The sequence below is a fragment of the Myiozetetes cayanensis genome, unplaced genomic scaffold, assembly GCF_022539395.1.
Source record: "Myiozetetes cayanensis isolate MyiCay16 unplaced genomic scaffold, myiCay2020 scf17, whole genome shotgun sequence".
Classification (NCBI taxonomy): Eukaryota; Metazoa; Chordata; class Aves; order Passeriformes; family Tyrannidae; genus Myiozetetes; species Myiozetetes cayanensis.
Window position 1 is genome coordinate 2,138,986 of NW_026087378.1, and position 19,835 is coordinate 2,158,820.

The 19,835-nt window shown below is 39.7% G+C and overlaps 1 protein-coding gene across 16 annotated transcripts in view; it reads right to left on the reverse strand.

Annotated features, from left to right (window-relative positions):
- TENM2 (teneurin transmembrane protein 2) overlaps positions 1-19,835 on the reverse strand; it is a 617,318-nt gene that overhangs the window by 51,762 nt on the left and 545,721 nt on the right. For all 16 annotated transcript variants that reach the window (XM_050312365.1, XM_050312379.1, XM_050312377.1 and 13 more), the window contains one exon: positions 1,853-1,999. In XM_050312365.1, the coding sequence (XP_050168322.1) occupies positions 1,853-1,999 (147 nt within the window). The remainder of the gene's footprint in view (positions 1-1,852; positions 2,000-19,835) is intronic.

Genomic DNA, 19,835 nt, shown 5'->3' on the forward strand with positions numbered 1-19,835 from the left:
GTCAAAGGGACTTCTCAGGTTATCTGGACCTTGGAACAAGCATAAATTTTCAATCTATTTACACTCACAAGAAGCGATGGGCTATAACCTCTCTAGTCTCCTGGAAAAAAATGACTTCAACCTGCAAGCCTTGAGAACATCTGAAGAGTTCCCTTCTAAATCTTTCCAGCCTTCAGCCTGACCAACCTGTTTTCTTTCAGGTGCCTTACTGTGGTAAACCAGAAACCACATACCTTGCACGGTAATGGAATAGATGATTCTGCATTAATTATTAATACATCATATTAGATGTCCATGGTATGGCACAGTCTAGGTATTCTTTGCCTTCGATGAACTATTATTTGCCTTCTGTGAACTGAGTTTTAGAATTCTGCAATTTTACATCAGGATGAACAGCTGAATGGTTTCACTCGTTATTTTTTTCCCTGTTTGCCTGTCTGTTATACAAGTGTAGAATAATGTCCTGGATAGATAAATAAACCTCTCATTCCAGTATTTCTAATAATATTTTCCAAAGTCATTCCATGCTTTGAGGACATTGTAATGATACACCCATTTTCAAGTTGTCCTTCATAATCTTCAAAGTATGTAAAAACTGCAAATCTAAGCAGTTCACCTTTTAGTTTCTTACACTGCATATTAAGACAAGTTTGGTGGGGTTTTTTTGTATATTTAAATGCCAACTAATGTAACTTGGCAGTTAGATTCTGCTCTTTACAGTTCAGTTACAGCTATAAATCAAGTTCTAGTTCTCTGAAATTGAATCAGCTTTAGCACTTGTAAAATACTTCCATAAGCCCTGATCATGTGAAACCAAGGAACTAATAGAAGATTTACATATTAAAACTAGTAGATGATACTGAGGTGTGGTTAATATCGTGTAATTAAACCCAAACTACCCTGTTTCTCAGTTTGGGACTTACAATTTCTAAACACTGAAATCTTACATAAAATTAAAGCAGCCATCTTAACGACAATTTTGCCCTAGAAGAAGCTATTCCAAGCAGTCAAATGTTTCTTTGCAGTTTTAAGAAATATTAAGCAGCAAAAGAACAGTTGTGCTCTTCAGATTAATCACTGGCCAAAGGAAAGTGAAGGAGTCTCAAGGAAGAAAGCTGTGTCTGATGCTTGGTTTTTAATACAGAGTAGTAGAACATGAAAAAGAATTTCTGTGACTTAGGGCACTGTATTCAAAGTTGGTTCAAATGAAGGAGCAAATTAAGCAATCTTGTTTAGATGGCAGAACTCAGAACTGCTTTCAGTACAGCATGGCCTAATACATCACGGAAGGCTCTACAAAACGTAACAAACTAAAGCCATCTTTGGAGGGAAACACAAGACACAATCCATATTTAATAGGATAAGTCTGATAAAGAGGAGGGAAAATTGAAGAGGGCTGTCAGACCATGCCTGCCTGCTCAGCACACCTCACTCAGCCCTTCAAAGTCTGTCGAGTGAACTGTGCAGTGTGACAGCAAGTGACAGCCACTGACACGGGCTGTGCACAGCAGAGCAGGACAAACACTGCTCAACACCCTGCCCTGTCAGCTGCTCTGCTGTGCACACGCACAGGGGGCTCTTCTGCAGCCCCCAGGCACCGGGAGCCACAGCAAGCAGTGCTGGTGGGCTGGGGCCACGCTCCCCACTGATGGGGTGTGGGGTGGGGCTGCACATCCCACCTGCCTCGCCACGGGAGCTGTGGGTCCCCCCACATCTCCCCCACGGCCACAGCTCCCTCCTCCTCATCTGCTCGGAGACAAAGGTAACACCACCGCTGACAGCAGCGGCTCCCGAAGCGGGTGTGTGCGACCCTCTGCTCTTTCGGGACTGGGAATCGAAGGGCTTTGCTCACCTCCCTCGTTATCCTTGTTGTCGGCACAGGCGGTTTCCATGGCGACGCTGCATCCCGGCCCCCTCCAGCCGCTCTGGCAGACGCACTGCCAGCTGTTCTGGCCCAGCGTGCACCTCCCGTTGCCATTGCACAGGTCCGGGCATCCATCTGGGAGGACAAACGCAGAGGGTAAGCCCAGGGCACACCCACCCCGCTGCAATATCACTGTGCAGACAAAAAGCTCCTGCTGCTGGGACAAACACTCTCGGCGAAGAAAGGGGACACGAAGAAAGGGGACACCTCTGAGAAACGGGGATCTAGCTCAAGCCAAAGGGCAGGAGGAGCCCTAACGGCTCTAATACGTGTCCTAAGAACCCCATGAAGGTTCAGACCTTGAGCTGACAGGCTGCTGACAGAAGATCTGTCTCCTATGTGTACACACATAGGAGGGGGAACGTCTTCTTCAACAAGCTCGTCAATGCTCAGAGGGCTTTTGCACTGTGAGTTGCATCATTCTCCAGAGCTTCTCTAAACACAAGGTTTAAATAAATAGTTTTGTCTCTAAACACAAAGTTTAAATAAATAGTTTTGAAAATATTTTCCTTCACTGCCGGTAGTTTTATGATACCTACTTATTTAACACTAAGTTTACTCATATTATGATGTAACATTTCACACTTTCTAAAAAAACACATTAGAGGAGATATCCCCCAGAAGATGTATGTTTTGAATTGATTATGGATATGACATGACTTATTGTATAGCAAGAGCCGAAATAGGAACAAAAATATTAATTAGCTAAGCTGCTTACACATTCTAACAACTGTCCATAGGTGATAGAATACCTCGACTGCTTTTTCCTGGAGCTAAATGAGTCTCAGGAGGCACTACTGGTATCTTACTGAATATTCATTATGAAGAAGGGTAAGAAGACCAAACTGCAGCCTCGGTAAATACAACTAAATCCATCAGCAGCCAATCCACACAAGCACGTGCATTTGTCTGTGGAGGTGACAGAAGAGATTTAAGTGACCTGCAGCAGGTCTCTGACATCACCTCTTCATGAATCTGAGCAGAAGATTGTGTTGCCATATTGACAATAAGTGTTAGATTTTAAACATTCACAAGCTCTCATTTGAGTTGAAAGCACTGTCTGATCCTGCCATCTCTACAGCCACTGGAGAACATGCAATAAGGATCTCACTGCTGTCACTTTTGGGCAGAAAATTTTACCTCAGGACAGCTCACAAAGCTTCACACTCTCTCATTTTTCTCTCCACCAGCAGCGATGGGTCACTGTTGGCATCAAGACATGCAGGGACCTGCTGCAGCTCTCTCAGGTCTCACTGACTGGCTGGGTTAGTCCTCCACATTTGACGCCGTGCCCCCAAGCTGTGGCTATTAATTAAGTATTCCACTCCTCCAGGCATTTTAAGAGCACAAAAGGACTAATGGGCACCCTACCAGACTGTAGATACTCTTCTCACCAACTGTGAGAGAGGAAGGTAGCAGTGAGAAATAGCCTGAAAACAAACAAATATGTTTTCTTTGCCTGAGCAGCACATCAGAAGTGCAGCACTGGAGAAAGACTAAAATGACAGGATGTCACCTTTGTGCCCCTTGGCCTCTGCACGTAGCAGGGAACAGAAGAAATGGTCGAGCTACCACAGCTTTCCTACTAGTGCTGAAAGGTTGAAGCCCTCCAGAAATCACTAATTTGGACTGCTGTGTGTTTCTACAAACCTGCTCAGAAAGCCACAGCTCTGAGTTTATCTCTTCCTGCTCCTCCCAACTCCTTGGCTGTAGCCAGCTGGTGGCAGAGGGCAGTTCCTCCCACCCCAGACTGGTTTTCACACTTCTGCAGGAGTTTACAACTTATCACAATAGGTCCAAGACTATTCAGTTCATGTTAAAGAATATCAGAAAGCTATCAGCAGACATAAACAAGTCCTATAAGTTGTATTTCAGTGTTGTTGTATATTAAATAAAAAGTGCCCCTTTAAGTTAAATTTGAAGTTAAATTTTAAGTTAAATTTAGAGTTACTTTGCCATTACATATCTTAGCTGTAAGAAATTTCACTGACTTTTGCAGTACAGGTAACAGATTCTCCAGACATTTATTTTATCTCTTTAATTTTGTCAGGTTCCTTGAATGACCAAAATTATAATGTTTGAGTGCAGGCATCACAGCGTAGGACCAATTATTTGTTTTAAACGAAAAACAAAGAGTAATTGTGAATACACACACACACACGGTTGGTTTTAAACCGAGGCACTGAAGAGAATTAAACCACTGAAGCAGTTTGCCTTGCAGCATATGAGCAAGATGAAAACATGAACAGTAGGGAGCTAGCAAAATCCCTGAAAAGTTTTAAGTGCAGCTGGGGATTAATGGACATGACTTTGCGTTTAGAGTAAGGAGAGGAGGCAGCACCACTGCTATAGACATGGTGTTGCTAGGAAACACTATGCTACCTCTCCAGAGCTTATTTAACCACAGCCTTCCAAAGACACACTGTTTGAATAACATAAATATCAGAGGGAAGGGAATGAACAGCGGTAGACTATAATAATAAGATACAAGCACTTGGACAATAACATCTTCTTTTAAGGATCTATTAAATTAATGATGAATTAACTTCAAAACAGCTTTAAGTAATGGACAACTAACTAGGTATTTTTCATGGTTATGTCACCATGCATGCTTATGTGCATTTTTGCCTCTCTTCAAGGAAGTATCTATATAGCATCACAGTCTGCTAGACCAACTAGACAACAGAGCTCCATTATGATCTAGTATTCACAAGTTTTCTTCTAAATAAAGTTTAAATTCAGGCACTGCACTGACTATCTCTTTTTAAATTTTCCTACATGTGTATGTGCACAGTGATGAGTACTGGTGAGCATCCTCTGCACACACAGCATTTCCATGTGGCTCATGGGCTTTGATGGCCTTCAAGGGTTTTGGAGAGTTTCACTCTGCAGCCCACACTCAGCAGTGTGCAACCTGCTGGCTTATGAATTCTCTGAGTTAGGGAGTCACAGAGAGAGTAAGGCAGTCACAGAGGGAAGGGCTATCAACATCTTATCTCAAGTAACCCACGGAGGTACGAAGCTCTCAGTCACAGCTCAGAGAACGGCCCCTCGTGCTAAGCAGACAGGTTGCTATGCCTGCTGTGCAGAGAAATTCCCCTCATCTTTTCCATTACAGCATGCTTAATGGAAAATGTCAAGAAGCAAGGTTAAAAAAAGAAGAAAGTGCTTGTTTAAAGTGCTAGATTGACAACCTATTTATTCACAGAACAGGCAGAGTACAGGCAACAGCAGTTCAAGTGTCTCACACTTTTGTAGCTGCTGCTAAAGGTGAAACACTAAAACACTCCCTTCTCTCTCAGTCTCCAACTTGTCTGCAGGATTGGAAATTGGGACCTGCAGTACAGGTACATATGCAGTAATTAAAAGAGCAAGAAAGACTTCAATATGTTTTGCATATGAGAAATCATCAGAGTCAGAATCATTGTGAATAGCAAAAACCACTATATGGACAGTGCTTGTTTGGAAAATGGGTAGTGCTGGATATATTTACAAGAGAATGCTACAATGAAATTATTCTGAGACCAAATTTTAAGGTGGTTAATTCATTTTTGAACTCAGCAAATTAATTTCCAGTGTCTTGGCAGTACATCAAAAATTCTAATTGAGTTTTGGATAAATTCTGCACAGAATTCCTTTTCACTCCATTGGTACTCACAAACTCCAGGTATACAAATACACCTGTCCAGCTTCCCAGACATACATAGATTTTCCTTGGCATAAACTACTTTAAAATTGCAAAACAAACATTTTAGGTAAATTGAAACATAAAATCTGCCCAATTTATTTGTGGTTTCAGTCAGAATCATCAGAACTCCCACTTATAATGGAGCAAACCATTCTGGAAAGAAAATAAGGGAAAGGGCAACTAGGGATAGAGAAGTTAAGAGAAATCTTGCACTTTTTAAAGTTTTCAAACTTTGAAGGAATAGGTAGCCTCTTAGTATAATTAAAGAAAAAAGGAGAGATAGAGGAAAAAAAGTAAAATCTAAGTTGTATCTCGTAAGCACTTAAGAGAAATGGATGATGCTTTTAGCCTCTACTGTTTGTATATGGAAAAATAAATCAAGAGGTTATGTCTTCTGAGCCCTTCTGATCCTACACTATCAGTCATCTATCCTCCAAACTCCTTCAAACAGGACTTTCAAGCAGAAAGGGTTCCCAGCACCCCTCCCCATTTAGTGCACATGTGGTGCAGCAAGATGTCTGGAATACGATATCTGCTGTTTATCTGGAATACGATATCTGCCTGACCTCCTTTCACACATCCTGATCCAAAGCCCCCCCGGCAGGCAGTGAAGCCTTTCAACTGACTTGCACTGAGGCTGGACCAGGTGGTCCTGTGGGTGAAGGAGCCCTGCAGTAGAGTATGTTCTACAGCACAGGGTTTTCTAACTCTTAGGATACACCTGAGTTTCAAGGGGAACATTTAAATTACATTTAAATCCTCCTCTTCTCATTAGAGCTGTTAACTACAGAGCTGTAGCAAATAACAGCAGTCTGGGCTACGATGGTACCTGAAGAATATAGAGAAATTACATAAAAGCAGTAATGACAATAGCCTGTTTAATTTGGATTTTAGAGGATAATCGCTGTTTTCATATTTTCTGTTCATTCCTTCAGTGAGGTGCTGGTATGCCTACAGCTATCTAGCAAATAATAAATGAGGTACATAGAACAAGGTACCTAGCAACGTTGAAAATAAAATTATGCTTTTTATTTGCTATTGTTATATTTTAATCCTTCAATCCCAAAGCCTGCAGGGCTTAGTTAAAGCCAAAGAAAGGGCATACAAATAAAAGTGACACATAGTGTTATGGTAAGCACACACGAGTTATTTTCTGCAGAGCAACAGTTCAACTAAAATAAACTCGGCCCCCAAAGCATGTAACCAAACACATGTCAGTGCAATATGGTATTTGTTGAGTGAGGGGTGAGGCCCCTTCGAGTGAGTTTGGACAGCTCTAGAACAGGCTGGAGCCCTGCAGGGCACTATCCCAGGTCTTTGAAGCAGGACAGTGACACTGATTGACAAATTGTGAACAATTAACCCAGCCTTTCAGTGTAACACAAAGGCCATTGTCACTGCTCAAGTACCACAGCAGCTCTGCTTGGTTTCCAGACAGGACTCACACAGAGCTGGAGATTCTCCGTGGCACTGAAGAGTTTGTTACCAACATGCTCTGACTGCCTTCCTTGCCTCTTCTTCCACTCCTTTTTGTCAGAGAAAGCAATATTTTTTTTAACTACCCAACACCCTAAATATTTAAAGATAGGTATCAAACAGAAGGAATGTACAGAATAAATACCTATTTGCAGATGTGTTGGGCAGATGAATGCATACCTAAGTTAGAACTACAGAATGGCCCAGCTACAATTTTATTTATTGAACAGGTTGGAAAAAAAGGAAAAGAACAAAAATTAAGTTTCAAGGACCCTGAAATCCTCCATTCTAATACTTCTTATTCAGACAAACATTCCTTTAATTGCCTGGGACATGTATGTCATAACAGATTTTCCCTCTAAATTCTATCTATCTATCTATGCAATTTCAGTCTTTCACATGTAAAGGCAGGAACTCAGGTAATATCCAATTTTTTAAACAAAATAGAGAAATATGAGAAAAATATCACACAAGTGTGATGTTTCAGAAGAAGAGAAATGAAGCTTCCACAAAGGGGAACTGCTGGTATTAAAAACAAATTTTCAAGAAAAGTCACTTGCATCTTTTTGAAGAAAAAGAACAACAAAAAAGATACAGAAACACACACAGACAGAGAAAAGGAGAGGAAAGCTCATGTTGCAATATAGGTCACAAACATCTGAGATTGAAAAAACCCCAAGGGCTGTCAGAGCATCATGCCTTGTTAACAAGGGATTGCTCCCAGCAGAACATTCCATTTTATCCAACTTCATTTTAAGCAACTCCAGTAGATGGGCTCCTGTGACTTTCTTGAGGGGAAGACATCCTAGAGGACTCTCTCTTGTGCACAACCAACAGAGTTTTTTCTGTCACCAGCTTTTGGTGTGACCCCTCCCCTCCAAGCTGCCTGTAGCTGGGCAGGAAAAAGATGGGGACAGTTTGTGCAATACTGCCCTGAGATTTGAGGAAAGCAAACAGATCAATGATCAAAAATATCCATGTCTGCTCAGAAGGCTGAATGTACACACAGAGTTCCAGCTGAGCCCTGAATTTGGACTGCCTGTGCATATAAAACACAGTTTCAAGAAGGAAGAGAGGCTGCATATTGGGAAGTTCAGTCATAAGACTGAGAAGCCTCTGCAACGCCAAGTGCTCTGGGGTAGCCAGGAGGCCACATCCAGTCCTGTAAATGTGGGATGACCACGATGTCCAAACACCACACAGCCCCCACATCACCCATAGAGTGCAGGCAGGGCCAGGGTGGTCCTGCCAGGCAGTGTCCTGTCTGCACCCTGATATTGCCAACGTGAACGTGAAGACACATCCCATCCTGCCAGCAAACCAAGGCTCTGCACCGTGGCTTTATCGTGGCCAGCTGACAACAGTTTGGGTTGTGCACCAGCATAAGCACAGTAGTTCTGTGGAACACAGGTAAAGACACTGCTGCAGCAGAGCAACATAATTCCTTCTGCAGGCCAAGGAGATTATTTGCTGCAATTCTGAGCAAGAGCTGAAATCTGACCCCAGCAGCACATTTCAGTTACACAGTGTATTCTTCTCAAACAAGACTCATATTCAACTCCTATTCATATATCCAATAAAAAGACATATAAAAGATGCAGTAAAATTTGTATTTAAGATAGCTGAGTCTTTCAAATTAATCTTACTGTAACAAAACCCATTTAGAATATAATTCCAGGTGAAATTACATTCATAAAACCACTACCACAACCATAATCTTTTACTGTATTAATGTTTCTGATATTGCATACAAGGACTGGTATCGTCCTTTGTAATTTGTAATATCTTTTCTGAGAAAGAAGCCTTCTCAAGTTGGGTTTATCTCTAAAATAACGTCTATATAAATAGTTTTGTGGCAGTGTAATGATGAAGTGACCTATCCGACAGGATGTGTAAATTCAGTCAATTAAGGGCAACAAGCAAAACACTGCCAAGCAAAACACTGCCTTCATATTTAAAAGAATATATAACCTAATTACAATGTAATAACTAAAGTCCCTGCATTAATCACAGTGTTATGGCAAGCGGTTTCAGTCATTCCTTCATAAAAATTAGGATTCACACCGTAATTGCATCTCACCTTTTACTCTCTGAATGCCCTGATGGGTCATCAGAGGAAGGCTCTATTGTCACTGCCCAGCTTTTCTCAGCACACAGATGCCACCCAGCATTTCTTCTGCTTCAGGTTTTAAAGGGAAGTCAGCATCACTAGATCTTCTGCTCAGGAAATCTTTTTAAGCAACACTATTTGCTGCAAGCAAGTTTCAGAGCAGCGGCAGGGGAGCTAAACACCAAGTCAGGTTAAATCAGCCGTTTCCTGGTGAGCTGAATGTACAAATACTTTGAGTATAAGCACACCAATGTAATCCTTTAGGACTTAGGTAGACAGAAAACCATCCTAAAAACAGGGTGGTCCACACTGGCAAAATTCAGCCAAATTCAACAGAATTACATGGATTTCAGTCAGCTAATGTACAACCTCATGGCAGATTGGCTGTAGCTGGGCACTTCATATCATACTTAAAATTATTATAAGCGGTTGTTCTTCAGAAAACACGGGTTTTCTCTGATTTCTATGTGTTAGCTGACTACCAAGCATGGGGAAAACCCCTGGATCATAAAGTGCTGCTGATGGTTTTACAGCCCTTCCTGCCTGCTGGAAGGATCATGGATAACTAGGGCTTCTCCTGCCTGAAGGCAGTGAATCACTTGGAAATGGACTCTTCATCAGGCTGGCATGAGCCTGATCAGTCCCCAAAGAAACAAGCAGCACTTGGATGTATCCATCCTAACCAAATACCACTAGTATAAAATTTTCCATTTCCAAACATTTTTACAAAGTCCTACTAAAGCTAAACTAATATTCCAGACCTAATGCAATTTAAGACCTTTTGGGGGGAAGACATTCTCAGTTCAGTTATTCAAAATACTTTTTTTCACTTCACAAACCCTCCACTTATGGCATACAGGAGGAACGAACTCCTTTATTCCTTTAATGAAAACTTCCACTTACATAGAAAAATAAAAATCACTTATTATCCACTTTTCCTCCAAATACAAATTGCATTTCTCTGACCATAACTACTTTAACATACAAAAAGCTTTACAAAACAGAGGAGTTCAAGTCAATCAAAATGCCCAGTAAGCTTAGTCAGCATTTACAGGGACCAAACAGAACCGCTCTCCTTACACCAGCATTTCTAATTTGATTGGAATTCAGGGATGTGAGGGAATGGGATGTGCACACACAAGTAGGGAACTGCAGTGAGAAAAAGCAGATGTTACACACTACTTATGTTGCTCAATATGCTACAGAAGATGCATAGGAAGGGCACTGAGTGGTAACAGCCTGTCCAGTGGGCAATAATGAGGATTGTAGGGAGTCTGCCATAAAAACTGTGGGCCCAAGTCTGATGTCTGACCTCATAACAACCCTGCTTTGAGGAAGAGGCTGGACCAGATGACCTCCTGACATCCCATCCAAACTGAATTATCTATGATCCCTTTGGTTTTAGAGCCTTATAATTCATAATTCTCAGGGCAGGGAATCCCAGTTTTCTCAGGCATTATTAAAATATAATTACTTGCTATTCATTAGATATTAATGCCTGCATAGAATTTATAATTTAGCAATTAACTTTCAGGTATGCAAATGCAGATCCTGTGTAAGTGCACAGGTTATCTCTAACAGCAGAATAAATATGAGCCTTAACATAAGTAGACAGTTTCCTCTATTACTCTGTAGCAGATTAGTATGTTCTGTCCCTTAAATTTGGTACAGGACTTTGGAATCCCTTCAGGATGAAAAGTACTCTATAGACATGTGCATTATATTTTGCAGCTGATCTTCTTAAAGTATTAATCACATCGATTCCATGGCTGCACACTGTATGGTTTCAGACTTCAGAGTTCAAACATTCCAGCTATCCCAAAGGAAAATCCCAAACAAAAAAATAGAAGGTTTTCCAGAAGCATTGTGGGGTAGTTTGGAATGAAAAATAGTAACACACACTAAATGCTTCTCCTACTCCTTCTAGCTTGCAGTAATCCTAAATATTCATGACAGTAAAACATTATTAGAAGTGACCAAAAATAATGGATATTTGAATAGTAAAATAAATATACCTCACATGTTTGTTAAGGTTAGAATTCTGGGAGTTTAAATATGTACAAATGTGAAGCATGAAATAATGCCCACGACCTAGGAGTAGTATTCTGCCACATAGGCAATATATGGAAAACAAATTAAAATAGATAAGCAATGTATTTTGAGTTATGTATTTGTGTATGCTGAGTTGTTTGGCAGATGTAGGATAGAAGATGAATATTTCAGTACATAAACTATAAACATGCCTTTAATTTTAAAGTGTAAGGCACCATTCTGCATTCCCTGTCAATATACATAAGCCTCATGAATATCACACCATTTTCCAATTTTTATATCTACCAACGGCACAAATAGCTAATAAAAGCTACAGAAATAAAAATGTTGTTTTCATAAATAAACTGGTTTAAATCCTGCATACACAGACAAAGCATAAGTTAGCTCTCTTTTTGTTCCACTTTTTAAAACCTGCCATGTGGCGAAGGAAGAAACCTCATAATCCTTCATACATAGCCAGTTGCTTTGATATTTAAATACGAAATAAATCTGGGAAAGTGATTTTGATCTGCTATGGAGATCATCTTCTCCATTCCACCCCCCAGAAAGCCAAGAGTATTTAATCTGCACTTGGAAGAAATTTGGAAGAGAAACGAGTCTTTAGGCTCTGCTTGCTTTACATTAAACATATTTACTATCAGGCAGCTGATGGCTCTGCTCCTCCCCTCGCCTCACTAGAAGTGTTCTTAATTCTCTGGAACGAATACTTAAGTCTTTCTGCTGCTAGGCAGAGTATTTATTTTCCATTTCTCTGTTGAAGCCATCAGAAGAAGCAACAAGACTTTTAACTTGACTGCCTTGCATCTATATTTGACAGGTTTTAAGCCACACCGGGACAGGCAGGTTGTTACTTGGTACATTGGGAGTGTTTATCAGGAGCACTTCACTCAGGAAGGGAAACACAAGACAAGTGAGTTGGAGATGCAGCCAAGATATCTGGAGACTGCCTCATCACCAGTTAAAAGGAATTTCCAATGACAACAAAAATAATAATAAAAAATCTAAGGTCTGTAGATGGGACAGCTAAAGGACAACGGGCTAAAGTTCTGTGCAATTAGTTCTTTCTTTGCAATGATGAAAATACAGCTTGAGTAGCAGCTCATAGTGAATCTAAATATCAAAGAGATGTCAAAGAAGTTTCTGTTTTCTATCCTGATTATTACTTAGAAAAGTCCCGGGGTAGGGAACATGAGATTACTCTGAAGGCCAGCATTACTGACTCTCAGTGCTCAAATAAAATGGTAACTGGTTTCCACACTCTGATTCCCACAATTTCAGTGGGCTACATCATCATTGTTCGTTGCTTATACATAGCTGAACTGTTAGCACATTTCAAGGAACATGTTAGAAACTCATAATAATTAGGTTTTTCTTTAGCTAATAACCATTTATCCAAAGCTGTGAAACCAAGCAGCCTTTTCCCACTTCACAGCAATAGTTTGGAGCAGAAAGACAAGTCCTGCCCTGGTTCGAGCTGCAGAGGATTTCCAGAATGCTCCATGCCATGAAAACCTAAGAAGAGAACACCTTGTAACACCAAAATATCACCTGAAGGTCTCTCTCCTGAGGTTTGATGCAGTTTGACTCTATTGAGTTTAAGATCTCCATGGACTGTAATCAAGCAAAGTGAATTCTGGAACGGCTCAAGGTTTCAGAGTAAATACATATGTGGGAATATGCTTAATCAGGCACAGTGCATATCCAATTTACTGCTGTAAGCAGTCAGGAAGTTTTTTTAAAATCCTTTTTAAGTGGAAAAACTCTCATGCAGATTAATGACAAAGCCTTTCTCCTCGAGATACAGCTCTGTCAGTGCAAGACTTCTAAGTCAATTCTCCACCTTCTTCTCACTCAGAATGAAACAACTTGCTAATTGTAATTATTTCCTGATCTGGACTGAAGTCACCTAATTTAAGTAAGGGATTGGTGGCAGTAGCCCTGTGAAAGTTCATCTTTAGTAAACCTGTAATCTTTTGCCACAGGACGAAAAACCAGAAGCAACACTGAAGAGAACAGGCATTTTCCTTTTCACTTCACTGTCATTAGTTCACTTCTGAGTGACATCTCTCCTCACATTTTATAACATCTTTATCTCAAGCAATAAAATACAGAAAAGAAAATAAATAACTAAGATCTGGGGAGGCATATTCTGCAAGATAACTTCACGAAATCTCCCATTTAATAGCAATGGGAACACTCACCTTAAGAAATCAGGCACATTATATACGACTTGATAGAAAGTTTTCCAGCTACACTGTTTTATCTCAGAAATGTTGACAAAAATCATTAGTAGAGAAGGGGAAACTAACTACAAAAGTTGAATAAACAGATGCAGTCTTTAATGGAAGACAAATATGGTAAACTACCTCAGTTCTGCTGAATAAATATTTCCCTATACAAAGCAACTCATACTTTAAACTTTCCATGCAGTAATGCTTTTAAATTAAGTAATGAGGATTTAAGGACTTTCATGGTAACTGGAAGTACAATTACTGGCTCTAAGATGACAGAATTTACTTAGAAAATTCTTTGTGTATGGAAGATTGAAAGATTAAAAGGAATGGGAAAATAATTAGGTTTTAATAAGCAGTCAATTTTATTTAAAAAAATTTTCATGTGGTATGAAAATAGTAACAATTTCAGGAGACACTTTGGTGTACCCAAAAAGTTTGCTATCTGAGTGATATTTCATACCTGATTAACTCTTTTGATAAAGTACATGCACTAGTGTTTGAAATTAAGGGTGGGCTGGACCAATTTTAATTGACTTTTTTTTTTTATTTTTAAACTGAGCATATAAGCAATCAAAATTGTTACAGAATATCTAACAGAAAATTCTAATGAAGAATCATAAACCCCATAACATCTACAGGGCCCTCTGGATCTGAATGAAGGAAAGGTAATGCTTAAAAATCTCTATATGTTTCTCATTTCCCCTTCACCCCTATAGCCACGTGTGTGAGAACGACACAGTAGTTTAGGTTTCTGGTCCGTAACCATCTCTGTGGGGAACGCTGCAGGAAGAAGGAACACTGCAGGAACAAGGAGGGCAGACCCATTTACACAGGTTTTACACTGTCTGTAGTGTGACACTCACCCAGTATTTCCATCAAGCGACTGTTGCCTGTTCAGCCTTCGCAAAGAGTGACCTTGACTCTGATAACCCATTCTCTAAACATGGAAGACTTTCTCCCTCCTAAATCAATATTTCTGACTTATTTTGGAAAAAGACCCCAAGGTTCAAACATTCACAGGACACGAGGAAGATATTTATGGACTGGCTCCATAATCAATTAATAACGATCCAAGGGAGGCAGTAACAAAAGAGTAATTTTACCCCTAGTTTCTAAAGAAGCTAAAAAAAAAGAGGAACTGGACCTAAAAATCTGTGTCACTGTGCTCCCTCCGACTCCAATTCACCTATCTATTAGCAGTGCTGCATGGAAGCAATGTTAACCTTCCTTTCAGAACCCTAAAAAACTCCTATGCAGTGATTTAAGTCCAAAACACCCTTTCAATTTATTTTTTTTTTAACAAGAAAAGGCACATTACCACTGCTTTTCATGTACTGCTATCAATTTACTCTAAAATAAAAAAAAGGGGGGGGGGGAAAAGAATTAATCAGAATCTGCAATCATTTTAACACAGTCATATTACACTTTCACTTTTCAGCAGTAAATAGTGATCCATGGCTTCCTGCTTTCAGTAATACTTTTCTGGTTCAAATGCAAGTGATTCTGCAGTTTAAAAAAATTGGGAAGAGAAACACCCATCTTCTTTTTCTGTAACTGCTTAATTCTGAGCACACTGTCTTCCACTGTCAGACTGCATGCTATCATGCTAATTCCTCTATTAATTTCAGAGAGAAGTGATCTGTAACCCAGCATATACACATTTTGCCTTGCTTTACTAAATGGAAAGCAAAGAAGTCAGATCAGTTTATGTTTAAACTGTGTTGAAAAGTGGAGGGCTACATGCTATATTAGGGACTTTGTTCTACTCTCTGGTATTCCCAGTGGTTTACAACAAAAAGTCTGTTCTCTCATCTGTACTAATGTGTCTCTGGTTTTAGGAGAATCAGCATCTTCTGGGACGTTCAGGGGTTTGTGTTTGTGCATGCTGAATTTACAAAAATAGCTTCAGTTCTATTCTTGAGGAACTGATTCCACAAGAAACGCAGCAACTCCTTTTTAATTCCTAACAATTGGAAAATCACAGTATTCGAAGTAGTAGATCAATAAATCACCATGCTCTTCTAGGTAAAAAAATGCTATTGCTAAGTCGATATTTTTTTTCTTTGCTAATTTGTGCCTTTGGATAATTGTCCTCTTAGTATTGCTTCTAGCCTCAAATCACAACCTAGCAAACCAGTAATATTTTTCACCACAAACTGATTTAGTTTTTAATTAAAAAGAATGTTTTTAATCACAATTACACCATTATATTTATTTCTTAGCTAACCAAAGCTATTATCCCTACTAATTCTCTTCAGAACAGGGGCTGCATCTTGATGCACTGTGGTTCTTTAGCTCAGCTGTTCAGAGCTCTGAGAAACTATTTGAAGGCAAATTAAAACACATGTGGTCTAGGTGCATTATGAACCTTACTCATTTTTCACACTCTTGAATAACTTTAACCTTCCAACATCTACCTAAAAAAAACAAACCCAAAAAAACCTCATTTGAAATGTTATAATTAAGCAGAATGAATACAGAAGAGATTAATCTTCAACTGGATTCCTGTAAAAATGCACTGCAATGATAGAAGTGTATATGCTTTTCAATTATATGAATGATTAACTATGAGCTCATGTAGTTCATGTAGTTCAGTCATGACAAAACAGTTAAAGAAGTAATACCTAAACATTTCCTTGCAGCTATTTTGTTGATATCTTATTTTACAGCACTTTAAAAGCGGGTCACAGTCTACTGATGCCAAGTTGATCAACCACACTGGACTGTTAAAAACTGTGAACAGAAACTAAAAATAGAGTAGGATTAGGAAAAAAAGCCATAAACCCTGACTCTGGTGGGTTGTTTGTCAAAATTATAGCTCCCTAGTTGTAGACTAGAGGAAACCCACAGCCTTTTAAAAGGCATTCTGCAATGGAGGAATTACAAATGAGGTGGGTAGGACTTGGGTGCTGTTCCACAAACCCTGTTTGAGAGAACCCAGAGACTGTTTTACATTTGAACATCTGGGACTCGCTGCACGGCTCCCAATAACCAGTGAGACAGCACAAGGAAAGGCAGCACATCCCAGATGTTACACATCAGTCATGGGCCATAGAGCTGGCACATTACAGAAAGGCAGGAGTAAAAATATCCTTTAAGTGTAGTAGAATGAGAGGCAGAAAAGCTTTGCATGGATAAGCAGACAGCCATGTCTCCTCTGCCTAAATTTTCATTAGGGATAATGTTCTGATCCGTGTCACACTGAAGTCTTTGTGGAAGCAAAGTTGCTACTTTTCCATGAAAACTGCTTAACTGTTTAAGAGAGGTACTTGTGTGGAGTGAAATATTTAAATTAAGTGTATAGCACACAGTGCTAAGGGTCAGCTCTCAGATTGGAAAATCTTCAGGGAACAGCTGGGCCACGAATCCTTTCTGCTCTAATCCTGTTAGTGAATGAAGAGGGAATGACAACAAACACAGTAACCTTAATTTCTCGTGTCCTGCTTTTCCCTTTGGTTTTCAGTATGACTGTAAGCTGCTGGTAGATTAATGAGACACCAGTATTGCTTTGTCTCCATCTATCCCGGCACGGATGTGTTTTGAAGACAACTGACAGTCTGAGACTGAGAGCTATGTGTCAATCAGTGTTATATCACTGGAAACACTACAGTAGTATGTGCTGAAAATTGTAGAAATCTACAGTGAATTGCAGTTTCTTGGCAGCTATAAATCAGGTAACAGCGACTTCAGTATTATTCCAATTATTTGAACTTTCAACATACAGAGGTGAACCACAACACGTGGACCACAACATCAGACCCAAACGTCTTCAAGAACAATCAAGTTTGTATTTAGCTCTTATATTTCAGTAACCCAAAGTATGTTTGTAATTTCTTGGGGCAAATGAGATATATACTACATTATATTATGATTTCTCTTGTACAGCAAGCTTTGCTTCTTTTTATATGCATAGAAAAACTCTATCTGAACTGAAGTAGGCTGAGTCTACCTACAGGAATAATTTCCAGAAGGAATGTTATCCTAATGAGCATTTCATAAGCAGCTCAGAACAGGGATGGAAAGAAAGAACGAGAGACAAGAGCTGGATAACATAAATTTTGTAAAAACTTTCTGCAATAAGGATGGCACACGATACCTCATAACTCGTGCTCTGAACAAGTCCCCATATTCATTCCTTAAGATCTTTTAAAAAACTGTCTAAGTAAGGGCTTTTAGTGAAAGAAGGATGTATCAATATTCAACATCAGTGTGTATTCATCCTCAGTGAGCAGTTACTGCATAACAGAGAGCTGACAGTTTAAAGAGGAGCCTTTCAATAGTTTCGTTTTTCCCTGAAGCCCTAAATAGATCACACAGCAAAATCCTGAACTGACACTTCAGAGGTGCTACAGAGACCATTTTTTCCTTTTTATTTCTGACATTAATATTTTTAATACAACATTAAACTAAGAAAATATTGAGTAGAGAATTTCAAAAGCATCAAATATCTTAGGAAGACAAGTCTCTAACTTCTCATGCATCCTGCCATTAATTTGATGCTAAATTGGCAAGAAGCTGAAAAGGTAAAGCTTTGCACCTGAATTGTTATTCCACAGAGTTTGCAGCTGTCAGGCAAAACACATCTGGCTTTATTTGCATCTTCAAGCATGAAGGATTATGTGAAACTGATGCTGAAGATGCAGAAATTATACCTTGAGAATGTATAGGCAAGAATGCAAGTGATCAAGGAAAAGGCATCTCTAACAAGAACCCAAACAGCAGGCCTCAAAAGGATGGGCAGGTATTGTTCTCTTTTCTATTTCTTTCTTAGGAAGTATAAATATTACATATATGTATATACAGATATATTTCTCAAGATCTGGTCCTGCCTTTCTTCTATCTCTATACAATCTGTGTCACTGACCTCTCACAAGCATCCCTGTGCCTTTGTTGTTTTGTATCCAGCAACACCATGTAATTCACTCACTTGCTGAAGCTCTGCTTGACACCACAGGGTGCAAAATAACACAGAAAATATTATCTGCAGGAGAAGAGAAGATTGTCTGACGCTGGGAATACTCCTGTGAACAGCAAAATCAGCTCTGCCCTTTCAAAAGTTAGATCAGCTCCTTGATTGATTGCCCTTCCCCTCTTTTTGTGGTCTTTTAAGAGTTCAAGAATTGGCCTGAAAATCAATATAACTCATGTAGAAGCCCCTCCAAAAGGAGAGAAAAGAAATGTGGTTTAGTTTGGGAAGCTATTCACCAGTATCTGCTGGGTGCATCTTTGAAGTACTAGACATAATGCAGGAAGTTTTGCTGAAAACACACTCATTAAATTTTTTGGGCTAGGAAGGGAAGAAATAAGGTCATGTTCTGCAAATATCCTATAAAAAGAGAGAGAAAAAAGCCACTCAAGTGTTCTGACACTGCACTCTGACATATTTCAATCATTTACAGGAAGCCCTCAGCAAAGAATGCAAACAGGAAAGTTCTTCCTCATGAATAAGCTTGCCTTTCAGCCAAAAAAGATCCCCAGCTGCCCCATGTAAATTCTGCAAATGAAAAGGATTTCTGTTTCTAAACTCCCTGAAAGTCAAACCACTCTCACTATACACAAATCTCTACACAGAATATACTTCCTTACGAATACACATAATCAGCTTATGATAAAGTAAGTGGATGCATATCGTACTTCTGGATTCCTCAGTGCTACAGAGATTGTTCAGGAAGTTTACTCATCCCTGATCCACAAAGTAGCCAAGTCTATTTCAGCAGGAATTTGCAAAGTTACAAACCAGAAACAAAAAAAAACGCAAGCAAGTGCTATCTACACGGTGTAATCTGGGGACTTCAGGGCCAAGATATTTTACTCAGGAGTTTTGGAGGTGAAATAAAAGATGACACATTTACAACACAAAGCACCTCGACAGCAAATGTAGCTGGGATAGGTAAGAAGCATCACTTTCCAGGAAGAAATCTATTTAGCAGGAACTTGCACCTTTACTGAAGCGCAGAGATCCTGGACTAAATGACCCTTTGTCTGACTGACTGGTACATTTCCTTGGTTTGGGTTATAAAATGATATAACATATGCGATCAAAATACCACTTCATAAGGGAAACTTCTACCTTTTGAGTCTCTCCACGCTTGCATGATGGAAATGAAAATGTGAGTGACGTGCAGGGAATGACAGAAACTGTTGAGAATCTCTGAGTTTGCCTCATGAGGTACCTGCTGCTCTTCTGCTTTGCTGAACAGACAGAGGGGAACCACCCTACAACACTCTAAGGGAAGCCTGGCACCTAAAAGGCTGTATCACAGGTGTGCTTATCAAGGAACCTGCTACCAGCTGTAAAAAGAGTGGGATAATTGTATCACCCAGGTGATGAACCGGAATCTGCAGGCACAG